The 17,208-nt window shown below is 52.7% G+C and overlaps 1 protein-coding gene across 1 annotated transcript; it reads right to left on the bottom strand.

Moving 5' to 3' along the window:
* Positions 1-8,266: 8,266 nt before the first annotated feature.
* Positions 8,267-12,991, bottom strand: LOC140904824 (phospholipase A2 inhibitor and Ly6/PLAUR domain-containing protein-like). The gene is made up of 5 exons (XM_073327152.1): positions 12,977-12,991; positions 11,792-11,846; positions 11,280-11,432; positions 10,950-11,093; positions 8,267-8,427 (listed from the first exon to the last, which is right to left on the bottom strand). Exons 1-5 carry the CDS (start codon positions 12,989-12,991, stop codon positions 8,267-8,269), a joined length of 528 nt encoding a protein of 175 aa, XP_073183253.1.
* Between the last annotated feature and the right edge of the window lie 4,217 nt (positions 12,992-17,208).

Raw genomic sequence — 17,208 nt, forward strand, 5'->3', positions numbered from 1 at the left:
TGACACCGTCTCCCACAGTATTCTTGTCAGCAAGTTAAAGAAGTAAGGGCTGGATGAATGCACTATAAGGTGGGTAGAAAGTTGGCTAGATTGTCGGGCTCAACGGGCAGTGATCAATGGCTCCATGTCTAGTTGGCAGCCGGTATCAAGTGGAGTGCCCCAGGGGTCAGTCCTGGGGCCGGTTTTGTTCAATATCTTCATAAATGATCTGGAGGATGGTGTGGATTGCACCCTCAGCAAATTTGCGGATGATACTAAACTAGGAGGAGTGGTAGATACTCTGGAGGGCAGGGATAGGATACAGAGGGACCTAGACAAATTGGAGGATTGGGCCAAAAGAAATCTGATCAGGTTCAATAAGGATAAGTGCAGGGTCCTGCACTTAGGACGGAAGAACCCAATGCACCGCTACAGACTAGGGACTGAATGGCTAGGCAGCAGTTCTGCGGGAAAGGACCTAGGGGTGACAGTGGACGAGAAGCTGGATATGAGTCAGCAGTGTGCCCTTGTTGCCAAGAAGGCCAATGGCATTTTGGGATGTATAAGTAGGGGCATAGCGAGCAGATTGAGGGACGTGATCGTCCCCCTCTATTCGACATTGGTGAGGCCTCATCTGGAGTACAGTGTCCAGTTTTGGGCCCCACACTACAAGAAGGATGTGGATAAATTGGAGAGAGTCCAGCGAAGGGCAACAAAAATGACTAGGGGTCTGGAACACATGACTTATGAGGAGAGGCTGAGGGAACTGGGATTGTTTCGTCTGCAGAAGAGAAGAATGAGGGGGGATTTGATAGCTGCTTTCAACTTCCTGAGAGGTGGTTCCAGAGTGAATGGTTCTAGACAATTCTCAGTGGTGGAAGAGGACAGGACAAGGAGTAATGGTCTCAAGTTGCAGTGGGGGAGGTTTAGGTTGTATATTAGGAAAAACTTTTTCACTAGGAGGGTGGTGAAACACTGGAATGCGTTACCTAGGGAGGTGGTAGAATCTCCTTCCTCAGAAGTTTTTAAGGTCGGGCTTGAGAAAGCCCTGGCTGGGATGATTTAATTGGGGATTGATCCTGCTTTGAGCAGGGGGTTGGACTAGATGACCTCCTGAGGTCCCTTCCAACCCTGATATTCTATGATTCTAATTACCCTGTAAGGTATCGACCATCCTGATTTTCCAGAGGTGATTCCTTTACTTCTATTAAAGGTTTTCTTGTAAGGAAACTGAATGCTTTTTCATCATTCTAAGATCCAAGGGTTTGGGTCTGTGGTCACCTATGCAATTGGTGAGGCTTTTTACCAAACCTTCCCCAGGAAGTGGGGTGCAAAGGTTGGGAGGATTTTGGGGGGAAAGACATGTCCAAACTACGTTTCCCAGTAAACCCAGTTAAAGTTTGGTGGTGGCAGTGGAAATCCAAGGGCAACGCGTAAAATTAATTTGTACCTTGGGGAAGTTTTCACCTAAGCTGGTAAAAGTAAGCTTAGGAGGTTTTCATGCAGGTCCCCACATCTGTACCCTAGAGTTCAGAGTGGGGAAGGAACCTTGACAGGTGTGTAGGGGAATGGATGGACAGGCGTGAAGGCAGATGGATAGATGGACAGACAGTCTCGTAGGGGAATGGATGGATGGGTATGTGGGGGGAAGGGTGGACGTGTAGGAGGATGGACGGACGGAATGATGGGTGTTGTCAGGGAGTCCCCGGGTGGTGCTCTGGACCTGCTCCCTACGAAGCCAGGCAGGACTCTGGGGAAGTCTCCGCTCTGGGAGCAGCCTGTCTGCAGGACACACAGCTCGCCTGGCTTCCACCTTCCTGGGTCTGACCTCGGAGCATTCAGCCTCCTCTGCCATTCCATGCGCTTCCCACAGTGAGTCCGCCCAGGCGGGGTCCTGGGGAAGCCAGAGGGTCCTGTCCCCCAACTCCACAGTCAGACGGGACTCTCCGCTAGCCAATTAAACAGAAGGTTTATTAGACAACAGGAACATGGTCTAAAACAGAGCTTGTGGGTGCAGAGAACAGGACCCCTCAGCCCGGTCCATTTTTGGGGGCAGTGAGCCAGACAACCCCGTCTGCACTTCACTCCACTCCCCAGCCAGCCCCAAACTGAAACTCCCTCCAACCCCTATTCCTCTGGGCTTTGTCCCTTTCCCGGGCCAGGAGGGCTCCTGATTCCTTTGTTCTCCAACCCTTTAGCTCTCACCTTGCAGGGGGGAAGGGCCCAGGCCATCAGTGGCCAGGAAACAGGGTGTCGGCCATTCTCTGTCTCCAGACCCCTGCACACACCTGCCCTCTCGGGCTCTGCAAGGATCATACACCCTTATCCCACCTGGATACTTAAGAACTGCCTAGGGGAAACTGAGGCACCCTCACACTATTGAGAGGAAACATTAAGAACGCTTCCATTTCATCACAGGTGTGTCGGGGATGGATGGAGGGGCGGCCCTGCACAGCCTTGCAAAGCACAGAGGGAAACTGAGGCACTCCATGGCATCGTAGAAATAGGAGCTCAATTCCCACTTTGTCGCATCCCTCTGTGCCCCAAACTGCTGCAGACACCGGCTGGTGCACCCTGCCACTGCCAGCACCGATCCCAGGCACTGGCTTTAACAGGGGGAGTGAGATCAACCCAGCCAAGGCCACCTCCACGAACCCGAGGCCTGCGGGGAACGGACGAGAAAGGGGGGACGCTGGCACCAGAAATTAAAATGGAAATCCTGCTTTATTTCCCTCCTCACCAGATCCTGTTACCAGTGTAGGAGAAATTCTGTGAGCAACTGTCGTGCTCAGCCCCAGCCCTGCCCCGCTGGTCACAGCACCTGCCTCGGTGTCTGGGAGGCAAACGCACTGGTCAAAGGTGGGTGGCGCTGACTTTCCACCATCGGTCTCCGCACCGACCGTTTGCTGGCTGTGGGCGGGACACGCGTGCCAAGGGCTCAGCACACCTGGGCTCCAGGCCCCTCTCTGCCAGCCGCCCTGTGTGACCTGGGACACACCACTTAGGCCCAGAGCTTCAAAGAGTTAGGTCCTGCTGAGGATCTGTGCCTCAGTTTCCCCCATCTGTTCAATGCGGGTGACAGCCCTGCCCCATCCCACAAGGTGGCTGTGAGGATAATACATTAAAGATGGCGCAGGGTTCAGATACCATGATGATGCGTGCCAGACAAGTATTTAGCGAGACATGCTGGGGAGGGTGGTGAACAAGCTCCTTAGGGATGCGGTGGATGCGCCGTCCCTCGGCATCCCCCAGGCCAGGCTGGCTGCCCTCCTGGAAGATGCTTTCATCAAATACACGTGATCGGGCACAATGTAGGGAGGACTTCTATAGCCTGGGCTATGCGGCAGGTCAGACTAGATGCTGGGTATGGGCCCTTCTGGCCTGGGACGCCAGGAAAAGGGGTGAGGTGGCTCCCAGGAATCACCAGCCCTCGGGGCGCTGGTTTCATCTGTAAATAATTTTTGTGACTGTTTTGCTTCTAACCAGAAGCAAAGGAAAATGCAGGCTATTCCTTGTCCTGTGTATCCTCCGCCACGCCCAGGAACATCTCCCTCTTCTTCGGGAACGGGGTCTTTGTGAAGATTCAATCCCGGACCTGCTCTACGAACAGCTGCAATACCCGGTTCTCTCCTGTCTGTATGTCTCTGCGTCCCTCCCTGCTCGTTCCCAGTGGCCCAGGCTCCGACTGAGTGTCAAACTGGTTCAGAAAAGGTTCTTTTCTGGAGAAGGGTGGGGTCCCGTGAAGCACCTGGTGCCATAGGGGGGACCCTGATCTCAGGGGAGGGAGGCGTGCAGTGCCTGGCACAATGGGGGGCCCCCAGTAGCAGGCTGGGGGGATCTATGCAGTGCCCAGTGCAATCAGGGCCCCTGCTCTGGGGAGTCTGTGCAGCTCTTGGCACAAGAGGGTCCCTGATCTCACTTCTTGTGGTGCTAGAAATAAGTGGTAACAAAGTAGAGAAGGCACCTGTCCTCAGCCCTGCCCGTCAACCCCCACCGACCCTCTCTTTGGGGGTCTTCCAGGGCCGATCATCAACACCGTCTAGACGGGAGGCCGGTGCCCGATCTGCATTGCCCCGGGACGGAGCAGCTGTTCCAGCACGGAGACCCTGCAGTGCGAGGGCCGTGCCAGCCAGTGCATTTCCATCAGCGGGCAGATCTGGGAAGGTGAGCGCCTGTCCTGGATTCCTTCCAGCCCCGGCTCTCCAGGCCCATCGGCACTAGGACAAAGGGACGCCCGGGGCCGGGATTTCCAGTGGGCCAGGCCCCCGCAGCCTCCCGGCATTTCCCGCTTTACCTGGCTATGCCCTTGGCCCAGCTCTAGGCAAAGCTCAGCCCCAGGCTCCCTATGGGGCCAGAGCCTCTTGTCACACTCTGTGGCTTTGCAAGCGAGTTCGGAGCCACGCTCCCCTGTTTCAAAGCCAGCCGGCTTCCCCCTCTCCCTGTGGACATGGCTCTGACCCGTGTTTAAACCCAAACCCCGCTCCGTCCACACACAGAGCCCCCTGCCCTCACCTGCCCCGCCCTGCCAGGGCAGCTCAGCCAGGGGAGCCTGCACCCCTACCCGCAGTGCAGCGGTGGTGGATTAGCCAATGGGCTGTCAGGGCCTGTGCCCAGCAGCCTCAGCCCATTGGGGGCCCCTGCAAAATGGGCACCCCTGCACCCCAAGCCCGGTGCCTGGCAGAAGTGCCAGGTGGCGGGGGAAGCCCCAGCACCCGGATCCCAGCTGCGGCTGTGGCCCGGGGACTGGAAGAGCTCTCACCCCCAGTTGGCGGCGGGACAGATCTTTCCTGGTCTTGGGGACGTGGGCTGGGGGGCTGCAAGGGGGTGGGTGGACTGGGACAGGACTGTGGGGGGAACCGGGGCAGGGCCACGGGGGAGGGAGCAGAACAGGGGTGGGACTGCAGACAGAAGGGGCGGGCGGGCCGCAGGGCCTGCACAGCCCAGCCTTCCCGGCTTCTCGCTGGCCATCATGAGCCTGAAGTAGTAACCGCCGCCGATGGAAGAAAAAGAGACGTCCACCATGCAGCGTGCGGCCAGCTGCTCCCCAGGGCCGGGCAGCTGAGTTCTCACTGCTGTGACCTGCCCTGGGGTCCCGGTTGCTGTCCTGTGGATGCCGTCCCTCCCCTTGACCTCCAACCTAGACCTCCCCCACTGCAACTGGAGACCATTGCTCCTCGTTCTGCCATCTGCCATCACTGAGAACAGCCGAGCTCCATCCCCTTTGGAACCCCCCTCAGGTAGTTGAAGGCTGCTATCAAATTCCACCCTCAATCTTCTCTTCTGCAGACAAAAGAAGCCCAGTTCCCTCAGCCTCCCCTCCTAAGTCACGTGCTCCAGCCCCCGAATCATTTTCCTTGCCCTCCGCTGGACTCTCTCCAATTTGTCCATATCCCTTCTGTAGTGGGGGGCCCAAAACAGGACCCAGTACTCCAGATGTGGCCTCACCAGTGCCGAATAGAGGGGAACGATCACTTCCCTCCATCTGCTGGCAACGCTCCTACTGATGCAGCTCAAAATGCCGTTGGCCTTCTTGGCAACAAGGCCACCCTGCTGTCTCATAGCCAGCTTCTCATCCACTGTAATCCCCAGGTCCTTCTTTGCGGAAAAGTTGGCAAATACCTACCCCCTGGGCGATCGGCTGGGGCTGCCCCGTGACATCCTGGTGGACCCGGAGACGGGAGATTTCACAACCCTGCATGTGACACTGGCTGATCAGGTGATGCCAATGTGTCTTGAGGCCAATTTCCTTGTGTATTCGTGGAGACCAGTGGTTCTCAGCCAGGGGTCCGTGTACCCCAGGGGTACACACAGGTCTTCCACGGTAATACATCAGCTCATCTTGATGTTTGCCTCATTTTACTACAGGCCAGATATAAAGCACTAGTGAAGTCAGTACGAGCTAAAATTTCCTGACACAATGACTTGTTTGTGCAGCTCTATGTACTATCCACGGAACTGTAAGAACAATGTTTATATCCCAGTGGAGTTATCTTATAATTACACAGTGGAAATGAGAAAGGCAGCTATTTGTCAGTCACAGTGTGGCCGTGACACTTTTATATATTTTTAAAATAACATAAGAACGGACCTGTCATAAATATAAAGGGAAGGGGAACCACCTTTCTGTCCCTGGAGCTCTAAAATCCCTCATGGCCAGTGGCAAAACACTTTCACCTGTTGTCATAAATATAAAGGGAAGTGTAAACCCCTTTATAATCCCTCCTGTCCAGAGGAAAAATCCTCTCACCTGTAAAGGGTTAAGAAGCTAAAGGTAACCTCGCTGGCACCTGACCAAAATGACCAATGAGGAGATAAGATGCTTTCAAAAGCTGGGAGGAGGGAGAAAAACAAAGAGTCTGTGTTTGTCTGTGTGATGCTTTTGCCGGGAACAGAACAGGAATGGACTCTTAGAATTTAGTAAGTAATCTAGCTAGGTATGTGCTAGATTATGATTTCTTTAAATGGCTGAGAAAATAGCTGTGCTGAATAGAATGGATATTCCTGTCTGTGTGTCTTTTTGTAACTTAAGGTTTTGCCTAGAGGGATTCTCTCTGTTTTGAATCTAATTCCCCTGTAAGGTATTTGCCATCCTGATTTTACAGAGGTGATTTTTTTCTACTTCTATTAAAAGTCTTCTTGTAAGGAAACTGAATGCTTTTTCTTTGTTCTTAGATCCAAGGGTTTGGGTCTGTGGTCACCTATGCAAATTGGTGAGGATTTGTACCAAACCTTCCCCAGGAAGTGGGGTGCAAGAGTTGGGAGGATTTTGGGGGGAAAGACGTTTCCAAACTACGTTTTCTCAGGAACCCAGATAAAGTTTTGTGGTGGCAGTGGAAATCCAAGGGAAAGGGTAAAATAGCTTGTACCTTGGGGAAGTTTTAACCTAAGCTGGTAAAAGTAAGCTTCGGAGGTTTTCATGCAGGTCCCCACATCTGTACCCTACAGTTCAGAGTGGGGAAGGAACCTTGACAATGCCGTAGGGATGCTAACAAAGAGCTTTAGCACCAGAAAAGTGCTGACCCCAAAGGCAGGGGCATCGCGTGTGCAGACCACCGCGTTCCTCCCTCCCCCCATCGAAGGCAAAGCCCACGTGGGTGGGGGCCCTGCCACCTTCTTCTCTGGGAGAAGAAGCTGTAAGGATGGATTGAGGGAACCCTGCCTCGCTGGGCTGGCTGGACGCTTACAGGGACCGGAACCGGATGCAAAGCGGGGATCCCTGGAGACCGTCTGGGGGCACCTGAAAAGACTTTGGAAAATGGCAGTTTCTTCCTTCACCGCCACCGTTTGGAATTACAGACTGCGACTCACCCGGGCATGAATTTTACCGGCTTTAACCCCTCGTGACCCTCATTCCCTTTCCTTAGCTCACGACCCTTTAGCGAGATTCCTACAGACCTGGCTGCCAGCGTTGCCTTTGGTGGAGGATCTGGGGTCCCGTGGCTCTGGGGTAAGTGACCGGTCTCCTGGGGCAGGGGACAACCTGGGTGGGCTGGTTTGGGGTGTACGTGAACTTTCCTCACAAAGTCCGGCTTGTCTGAGAGTCTCTGAGGGGACTGGCTGTGACTCCGGGGTCAGACGGGGGCAGCGATCCAGGAGTTCACGCTGGGTGAAATCTGCTCACAGAGCACCACCGGTTGGGGGGATCTGCCCTGTTTCCTGACACCATCCCTGAGCCCGGCACACCCAGTGGAGCCGCTCCAGAGAGCGGGACGAACTGAGCCCTGCAAAATCAACCTAGAAGGACATTTCTCCCCTCCAGGGCGTTCCCGCCCGCCTGGACAGCTGGGTGAGCCACGGCCTCTCCTTCCCACAGCCCTCCTTCCCCAGGGGAGCTCAGCCCGCCGGTGCCTTTCCTCAGGCCACGGGGCTTGCCTTCCGGGAGGGGGTAAAGGCAGGACTCCTGGGTTCCATTCCCTGGCCCTGCAAGGGGAGAGGGGTCCAGTGGTTAGAGCAGGGGGCTTGGGAGCCAGGACTCCTGGGCTCTATCCCTGGCTTTCAGAAGGGAGTATGGTCTGGTGGGTTACAGGGTGGGGTACTGGGAGTCAGGACTCCCGGGTTCTCTTCCTGCCAGCATCACTCGTGCACAGATAGGGGCGGGGGGCGCCCGGTAGGGGGCGGTCAGGGGACAAGGAGCAAGGGGGGTGCTTTCCCCACAACTCGCTTTATTCAGCCAGTGCACAAAAGGGACCCACAATCCCCCCCAAAGAGAACCACCAGCCGGAGGCTGCTGAAGGGAGGTGCACTGCAGCCCAGTGCGCAGCAGAAGGGGAGGATGCCACGCCGGGGCTCAGGGCTCCCCGATGCCCCCGGCAGCCCTGGGAGCTGGGTAGCAGTCGGCCCGGCTCAGCACCTCCACCACGCCCTGGGCGTATTTCTTCACCCCCACTCTCTTCACGCAGGTGCCAGGGGAGACACATCCAGCCGCAATCTTCGTCAGGGTGATGCCACCTGGACGGGGGGAGAGAGACGTGATCGGGGGCTCCCACATCCCCTCCCCTGACCCCCATGTGGTTTCTCACACACTCCCCTCCCAGCAGGACTGCACCCGGCTCTGCAGGCAGAGTGGGGTCTAGTGCTCAGAGCAGGGGGCTGGAACAACGTGAGAACATAACCGAGGAACGGCCCCCCTGGGTCACCCCAAAGGTCCATCTAGCCCAGTATCCTCTGGCCAGTGCCAGGTGCCTCAGAGGGAAGGAACAGAACAGGGAATCATCCAGTGATCCGTCCCGTCGCCCATTCCCAGCTCCTGGCAAACAGAGGCTAGGGCCACCTTCCCTGCCCATCCTGGCTATAGCCACAGATGGACCTGTCCTCCAGGAACTTCTCTAGTTCCTGTTTGAACCCTGTTATATAGTCTTGGCCGTCAAAACATCCTCCGGCAATGAGTTCCACAGGTTGACTGTGCGTTGTGTGAAGGAGTACTTCCTTTGGTTTGTTTTAAACCTGCTGCCTGTGGTGACCCCTCGTTTTTATTTTAGGAGGAGTAAATAACACTTCCTTATTTCCTTCCTCCACACCCTTCAACCTTCTTTAGACCTCGATCATATCCCCCTTAGCCGTCTCTTGTCCAGGATGAAAAGTCCCACTCTTATTAATCTCTCCTCATATGGCAGCCGTTCCATCCCCCTCATCATTTTGGTTGGGCTTTTCTGAAGATTTTCCAATTCCAATATCTCTTTTCTGAGAGGGGCGACCACATCCGCATGCAGTGTTCAAGTTGTGGGCGTCCCATGGATTTATATTGAGGCAACATGCTATTGTCTGTCTCATTCTCTGTCCCTTTATGAATGATTCCCAGCATTCTGTTTGCTTTTTTACGGCCGCTGCACATGGAGTGGATGATTTCAGAGAAGTATCCACAGTGACTCCAAGATCTTTCTTGAGTGGTAAATTCGACCCATCATTGTGTATGTCTAGTTGGGATTACGTTTGCCCATGTGCGTTACTTTGCATTTATCAACATTGAATTTCCTCTGCCATTTTGTTGCCCAGTCACCCAGTTCTGAGAGACCCTTTAGTACCTCTTCGCAGTCTCCTTTGGACTTTAATATCTTGAGTAGGTTTGTATCTTCTGCAAATTTTCCCACCTAACGATTTACCCCTTTTTCCAGAACATTTCGGAATTTGGTGAATAGCACTGGGCCCAGTGCAGATCCCTGGGGGACTCCCACTATTTACCTCTCTCCCTTCTGAAAACTGACCATTTCTTCCTACCCTTTTTTCCCTATCTTTTAACCAGTTACTGAGCCATGAGAGGATTTTATCGCGTGACAGCTCACTTTGTTTAAGAGCCTTTGGTGAGGGACGCTTTCTGAAAATCTAAGTGAAGGGTTCATGTTTAGCTATTCCACCTGGAAGCAGGCGGGGCTCACCCTGACTGTTTTGTAGAAGCAATGCACACATTGCTCTATCCAAGGACAAGGGCTAGATATGAACCATGAGAACTTGATTGTTGGGGCAGCAACTGTGGGAAGCTTTCTTAGCCTGGGCTCAAGGCCTGAGAACCAGGATTGTAGTAGATAAAGGATGGTAAATAAGTATATTAATCAACGTCATACATTCCTTTGTGTATCTTTTTGCGGTAGCAGTGTGTAATGCTTAGGGGGGAGAAATATAATAAAAGGAGAAGGTGGAAGGCGGGGGGGGGCAGAACAGCCCATCTCAGCTGACCAGCCTCCTTGCTTGCATAAAGCTGTGTTCTGTCTCATCATTGAACCGCCACATCTAAGTACACTATATCCATGGGATCCCCCTTGTCCACACACTTGTTGACCCCCTCAAAGAATTCTAGTAGATTGGTGAGGCGTGATTTCCCTTTACCAAAACCATGTTGACCCTTCCACAACAAATTATGTTCATCTATGTGTCTGACAGTTCTCTTCTTTCCTATAGTTTCAATGAGTTTGCCCAGTACTGAAGTCGGACTTATTGGCCTGCAGCTGCCGGGATCACCTCTGGAGCCCTTTTTAGAAATTGGCGTGTCATCAGCCATCCTCCAGCCAGTTGGAACAGAAGCTGATTTAAAAAGTAGGTTACAAACCACAGTTAGTCATTCTGTAATTTGACGTTTGAGTTCCTTCCAAACTCTTGGGCGAATCCCATCTGGTCCTGGTGACTTATTACTGTTTAATTTATCAATTTGGTGCAAAAACTCCTGTAATGACTCCTCAATCTGGGACAGTTCCTCAGATTTGTCACCAAAACAGAATGGCTCCGATTTGGGAATCTCCCTCCCAGCCTCAGCCGTGAAGACCGATGCACAGAATTCATTTACTTTCTCTGCAGTGGCCTTATCCTCCTTGGGTGCTCCTTTGGCATCTCAGCAAGTAGGACTCCAGGGTTCTCTCTGTAACTCTGCCAGGGGAGTGGAGTCTAGTGGGTCAGAGCAAGGGGGGCTGGGACTGAGCCAGGACACCTGGGCTCCACCTCGTACTCTGTGTTCAGACCCCGCCCCCATCTGGAGAACTTACCCAGTGTTAATATCCCAGATTCCTCAACACAATGGTCCTCAGCGCCGGTACAGGCCAAGAGCTCCTTCTCCTGCCAGCGATATGCCCCCTTTTTGAAGAAAGAAGGGCACTGCCGGCCATTGGGGACGGAGCTCACAGTTGGCACTGAGAAGAGTCAGACACACACAGTCAGCCAGGGGTGGAGATTCACCACACGCTGGGCTCGATCCCAGCTCGGGGAAGCGAGTGGGGTCTAGTGGTTAGAGCAGGGGGGCTGGGAGCCAGGACTCCTGGGTACTCTCCAGGCAGGTATGGCCAGAGCACGGCTCTAGGTTTGCAGCAGACACACACCTGGGATGGCCCCGGCGTTGCAGCCGTCGGTGTCACAGCAGGCGATGTTCGCCCGCACGGTGACATTGTGCGCGTAGGTCAGCGAGAAGGGGCCGGGCTCACAGTTCTTGGGCTCCAGGCACGATTTACCAGTGTAGGAGAAGGAGTTTCCCACTGTGGAAGAGAAACGTAGAATCACCTCTGAGCTCCCCAATGGACCCCCAGCTGCTTCATCCTCCCCTTTTGTTCCATCCACCCCACCCCCAACTAATCTCATCTTCCCCCCCCACCCCCGATAAAATCCTCTCTTCTGTCTGATCCAGGGCCCACAGCCACCCACTGCAATTCCCATCTCATCCCATCCCCTGTCTATGACATTACCTTTCCAGACGGAGCAGTCCCTGCTCCTGGAGAGGAGGAGAGTCTATTGGTTAGAGTAGGGGGAGGGGCTGGGAGCCAGGACTCCTGGTTTCGACCCCTGGCTTCAGGAGGACAATGGTGTCTACACTTAGTAGGAATCTTCTTTCACTCACCCAGCCTGAACTCAGCCACGACAGTGACGCAGGTCGCTTCCGAGGGGGCGCAGGGCTGCAGGGGGCCGGAGCATGATTGCTCTGCGGACACACACACCTCGCATTGCAGAGCGCTCCCTGGAGGTTGGAAAAATCCCTTCTCAGTACAAACCGAGGCTTCCCACCCGTCCCCAGGCAGTGCCCGTGGGCGAAATACCACCACCAACCAACTGTGGGAGTTGTTACCACCAATGCCTCCTCACTGAACGTGTGGGCAGGCAGATCTTGGAGAAATGCCACCTGCTTTTGCAGCAGTTCTGCCCAGTTCCATTTAAATCTCCGGATGGGGAAAGGCATCTTGCTAGCTGGTCATTTGTATCTTACTCAAAACCGCAGACAAGTCAGTTTGCTGCCTGAGTGTCTGTGGCTAGAATACATTTTCAGCTGCTGACGTGGCTATCTGGGGTGCAGCTTGTGCCTGCGAACAAACCCCACACGTCTGTGTAGACAGAAAAACAAGACTTCGGCTGCTCTGAAAAGGGGTTTGTGCCTGGCTTTGCGGTGAACCTTTCACACACACACACCCCGCCGTCACTCTCTGCTCCAGGCCTCTGCCTCTCAGAGTTACGTCAGCTCAGCCACACTCGACTTCAGCCCACTTTTCATTGCTGATCCTGCCAATTTGCTTCTTCAGAATACAATTGACGCTTGTCAAGCCTTTGGATAGATGGCTGTGCACCTCCAGCCAGCGATCCCAGGAGCATCAACTCTTTCCTCTCCAGAGCGTGGGGGCCTTTAAATTCGTTACATGAGCATAAGGTAGTTTTAAGAAAGAAAGAAAGATTTTCCCACTTTGGTTTTTTTAGAGCTTTCATGTGGAAACATCACTTAAACCTCAGAACACCTTCCCCTGCCCTTCTATGTCCCTAGATGGTTGCAAAGTTATATTATCCCTATCAAAGAAATATGGAAACTGAGGTAGAAAAAAGATGTGTTCAATTCAGGGTTAGAACCAAGAAGACAGCTGAGAACTCCTCACTCCTGACTCCCAGCCCACTCTAACCCATGAGATCCCACGCCTCTTTCAGAGCCACGGACAGAACCCGTGAATCCTGATTTCCAGCCATCTCTGCTCAAACTCACTACACCCCAGCCCGCTTCGACAGCTGGGGAATGAGCCCAGAAGTCCTGGCTCCCAGCCCCTACCCGTTGCAGCCCCATTCCCCTTTCAAACCCAGGGAATGAAGCCAGGAGTCCTGGCAGGAATCTCAGCGCTGACAGGCAGGGGAACATTTCTAGGCAGGACGACATGTGGACGGGGGTGCTGCTCCTCATCGGGATGACCCCAAGCTCGGGCGAGAGATGGAGGAGGAACGAGAAGAAGGAAGGACAGACGGACTCAGACCCGCTGGCCAGGCCCCTAGCGTGGGCTGTGGGAGTCCCAGACTCCAATCCCTGCTCTCCCCGAGTCAGCCGGGGGACGTGACTCCGGGTTTTCCTCTTGCTGCTTTTACCCACAAATTCCATCCTGACCCCAGAATCCGCCATCCACAGTGGCACGTTCCCCAAGTGAATTCCCGACCCCACCACCTGGCTCCCTGTGCCCCGGGACGCACGGGACTCACCTGTGGCCAGGAGAGCGGACAGCAGACAGAGGGGCAGAGCCACCCACATGGTGCCTGGATGTTAGCTGCAGTGACAGAACAGTGAGGAAGCATCTGGCTGTGGTTTTATCCGGCAGGTTGGCAAATACCTGCCCCCTGGGGGATCGGCTGGGGCTGCCCCATGACATCCTGGTGGACCCGGAGATGGGAGATTTCACAACCCTGCATGTGACTTTGGCTGATCAGGTGATGCAATGTGTCTTGAGGCCAATTCCCTTGTGCGTTAGTGGAGATCTGTGGTTCTCAGCCAGGGGTCCGTGTACTCCAGGGTACACACAGGTCTTCCAGGGGGTACATCAGCTTATCTTGATGTTTGCCTCGTTTTACAACAGGCCAGATATAAAGCACTAGTGAAGTCAGTACGAGCTAAAATTTCCTGACACAATGACTTGTTTGTGCAGCTCTATGTACTATCCACTGAACTGTAAGAACAATATTTATATCCCAGTGGAGTTATCTTATCATTACCCGGGGAAACTGAGAAAGGAAGCTATTTGTCAGTCACAATGTGGCCATAACACTTATGTATTTTTATAATAACATAAGAAAGGACCTGTCATAAATATAAAGGGAAGAGGATCCACCTTTGTGTCCCCAGTGCTATAAAATACCCCATGGCCAGTGGCAAAACACTTTCACCTGTTGTCATAAATAGTAAGGGAAGGGTAAACTCCTTTATAATCCCTCCTCTCCAGAGGAAAAATCCTCTCACCTGTAAAGGGTTAAGAAGCTAAAGGTAACCTCGCTGGCACCTGACCAAAATGACCAATGAGGAGATAAGATGCTTTCAAAAGCTGGGAGGAGGGAGAAAAACAAAGGGTCTGTGTCTGTCTGTGTGATGCTTTTGCTGGGGACAGAACAGGAATGGACTCTTAGAATTTAGTAAGTAATCTAGCTAGGTATGTGCTAGATTATGATTTCTTTAAATGGCTGAGAAAATGGCTGTGCTGAACAGAATGGATATTCCTGTCTGTGTGTCTTTTTGTAACTTAAGGTTTTGCCTAGAGACATTCTCTCTGTTTTGAATCTAATTCCCCTGTAAGGTATTTGCCATCCTGATTTTACAGAGGTGATTCTTTTCTACTTCTATTAAAAGTCTTCTTGTAAGGAAACTCAATGCTTTTTCATTGTTCTAAGATCCAAGGGTTTGGGTCTGTGGTCACCTATGCAAATTGGTGAGGATTTGTACCAAACCTTCCCCAGGAAGTGGGGTGCAAGGGTTGGGAGGATTTGGGGGGAAAGGCGTGTCCAAACTACCTTTCCCAGTAAACCCAGTTAAAGTTTGGTGGTGGCAGTAGAAATCTAGGGGCAAAGGACAAAATTAATTTGTACCTTGGGGAAGTTTTCACCGAAACTGATGAAAGTAAGCTTAGGAGGTTTTCATGCAGGTCCCCACATCTGTACCCTAGAGTTCAGAGTGGGAAGGAACCTTGACATGGTGGCAGAGTGGTGGGATTAACCTGAAATCATTTTGAGATCAATTTGAGATTTTTTTGAACCAGAAAAACGGATTTTAAAAAGGAAATATTTTTTTTCCTTTGGGGCTGCTGGAAAGGAGGTCCAACTGAAAGCAACTAGTTTTTTCTCTGCTTTGGGGCCAGAGCAGAGACAAAAGGGGATTATCTTTGTGAATTGCAGGTTTTCTTTGCCTGGAGGCAGAGTAGTTAATCTCCTGCAGGGAAATGCACAGTCTTCGAAAACCTGAGGTTTTGTTTCCCCCTACAACTAAATGGGAGGGGGGGGGTGTTCTACCCATTTCCCTGGAGACAAAAGTGGCAGGGGTTTTTTTTCGGATTTTGATTTTTTTTTTTTTTAGAAGGAGCACAGATTTGAACACGAAATTTTTTTTCCTTTGGGGCTGCTGATAAGCAGGTTTCCAAGTAGTTGGAGGTTTTTTGCTTTGATTTGGGGCCAGAGCAGAGACAAAGGGAATTGTCTTTTTCTGTAGGCTGACAATCACTATCAGAGAATAGGTATCCTATTCCAGCACAGCAAAATTTTACAGCCAAGTTTTGTTTGTTTGTTTATTTCCAAACCTCCGGTGTAAAGTTAGTTAAAAACAGAGAGGTTAAGATGACAGAATCCATGGCTCAAGAAACACTGGAATTAGCCAGATTTCAGGCTGAGCAAAAACAAAAGGAACATGAAAGACAGATAGAACTCATGCGGCTGGAGAAGGAGGTACAGGAGGTTGCCCACAGGAGGGAAATGGAGGCAAGGAAGCATGTGGAGGAGGAGAAGGAAAAAGAGAGGCAGCATGTGGAGGAGGAGGAGGAGAAAGAGAGGAAGCATGAACTGGAGATGGAGAAGGTAAAGACTCAGCAGAATATACCTACAAACCCTAGCAATCCTTCTCCAGGTAGCACTTCCCATCCCAGAAAGTTCCCCACCTACAAGGCAGGCGATGATACCGAGGCCTTCTTAGAAAACTTCAAAAGGGCCTGCCTTGGGTACAGCATCTCTACAGACCAATACATGGTAGAGCTGAGGCCGCAGCTCAGTGGACAATTAGCTGAGGTGGCGGCTGAAATGCCTAAAGAACACATGAACAAGTATGAACGGTTTAAATCCAAGGCGAGAGTCAGAATGGGGATAACACCCAAGCATTCTCATCGGAGGTTCAGAGCCCTAAGGTGGAAACCAGACGTGTCATTTACCTGACATGCCTACCACATTGTAAATCACTGGGATGCCTGGATATCAGGAGCAAGTGTTGAATCTCCAGTAAATTTACCCTTCCTAATGCAAATGGAACAATTCTTAGAGGGTGTTCCTGAGGAAATAGAAAGATACATCCTAGATGGGAAGCCCAAAACTGTAATCGAGGCAGGAGAGATCGGAGCCAGATAGGTGCAGGTGGCAGAGAAGAAGAAAACTGGTCGCAGTTGGAGCGGAGACCAGAAGGGACAACCCCAGACCACACGCTCTTACCGGGGGTCACCCAAGGCCCCACCTACCTCCCAAAGAACCCTCCAGACACCTTATCCCACCACCCCGTTCTCCAGCAACCCACCTCGCCCCAGTGACCCCTCAGCTGGACGATGTTTTAAATGTAACGGGCTGGGGCAAGTAAAGGCCAACTGCCCCAAAATCCCCAACAGATTACAGTTCATTGCACCGGAATCACACCAAAGATCCCCAGGCCCAGATACCTCCCAGATACCCTTGGAGTGGAGGGAAACTGTGAGTGTGGGCGGGAAGAAGGTCACCGCGTGGAGGGACACCGGAGCACAAGTGTCAGCTATCCATGCTTCCTTAGTGGACCCCAATTTAATCAACCCAGAGATCCAAGTGACGATTCAACCCTTCAAGTCCCACTCTTTCCATTTGCCTACAGCCAAATTGCCTGTCCAGTACCAGGGCTGGTCAGGAACGTGGACTTTTGCAGTCGATGATGATTATCCCATCCCCATGCTGTTGGGGGAAGACTTGGCCAATCATGTGAAGTGGGCCAAGAGGGTGGGAATGGTCACCCGCAGCCAGGCTAAACGAGCCGTGAGGCCTAGCTCTGTTCAGGAAACTTCTCTCAGGACCCGGTCAGAGGTGATGGACCCGGACCCCAGGCCAATGTCTGCAACAGTACTAGTGGATCCAGTCCCAGAGACCCAGACGGAACCAGTCCCAGAACCTGAGGAACAACCAGCACCAGACCCATTGCTAGCACTGAATCCAGTACTTGCAACCTCAACACCAGAGGGCCCCACCGAACCTGAGCCAGCAGCAGCCCATAACCCTACACAAGAGGCTCAGCCAGAGCCAGAACCCCAATATAGT

Source organism: Lepidochelys kempii, unplaced genomic scaffold (genome assembly GCF_965140265.1).
Source record: "Lepidochelys kempii isolate rLepKem1 unplaced genomic scaffold, rLepKem1.hap2 scaffold_83, whole genome shotgun sequence".
Lineage (NCBI taxonomy): Eukaryota > Metazoa > Chordata > Testudines > Cheloniidae > Lepidochelys > Lepidochelys kempii.

Coding starts and splice junctions, on each gene's coding strand:
- LOC140904824 (XM_073327152.1), bottom strand. Junction 11,094..11,279: donor CAACGCCGGGGCCATCCCAG/GTGTGTGTCTGC, acceptor GACTCTTCTCAG/TGCCAACTGTGAGCTCCGTC. Junction 8,428..10,949: donor ATCTGGGATATTAACACTGG/GTAAGTTCTCCA, acceptor CCCCCCGTCCAG/GTGGCATCACCCTGACGAAG.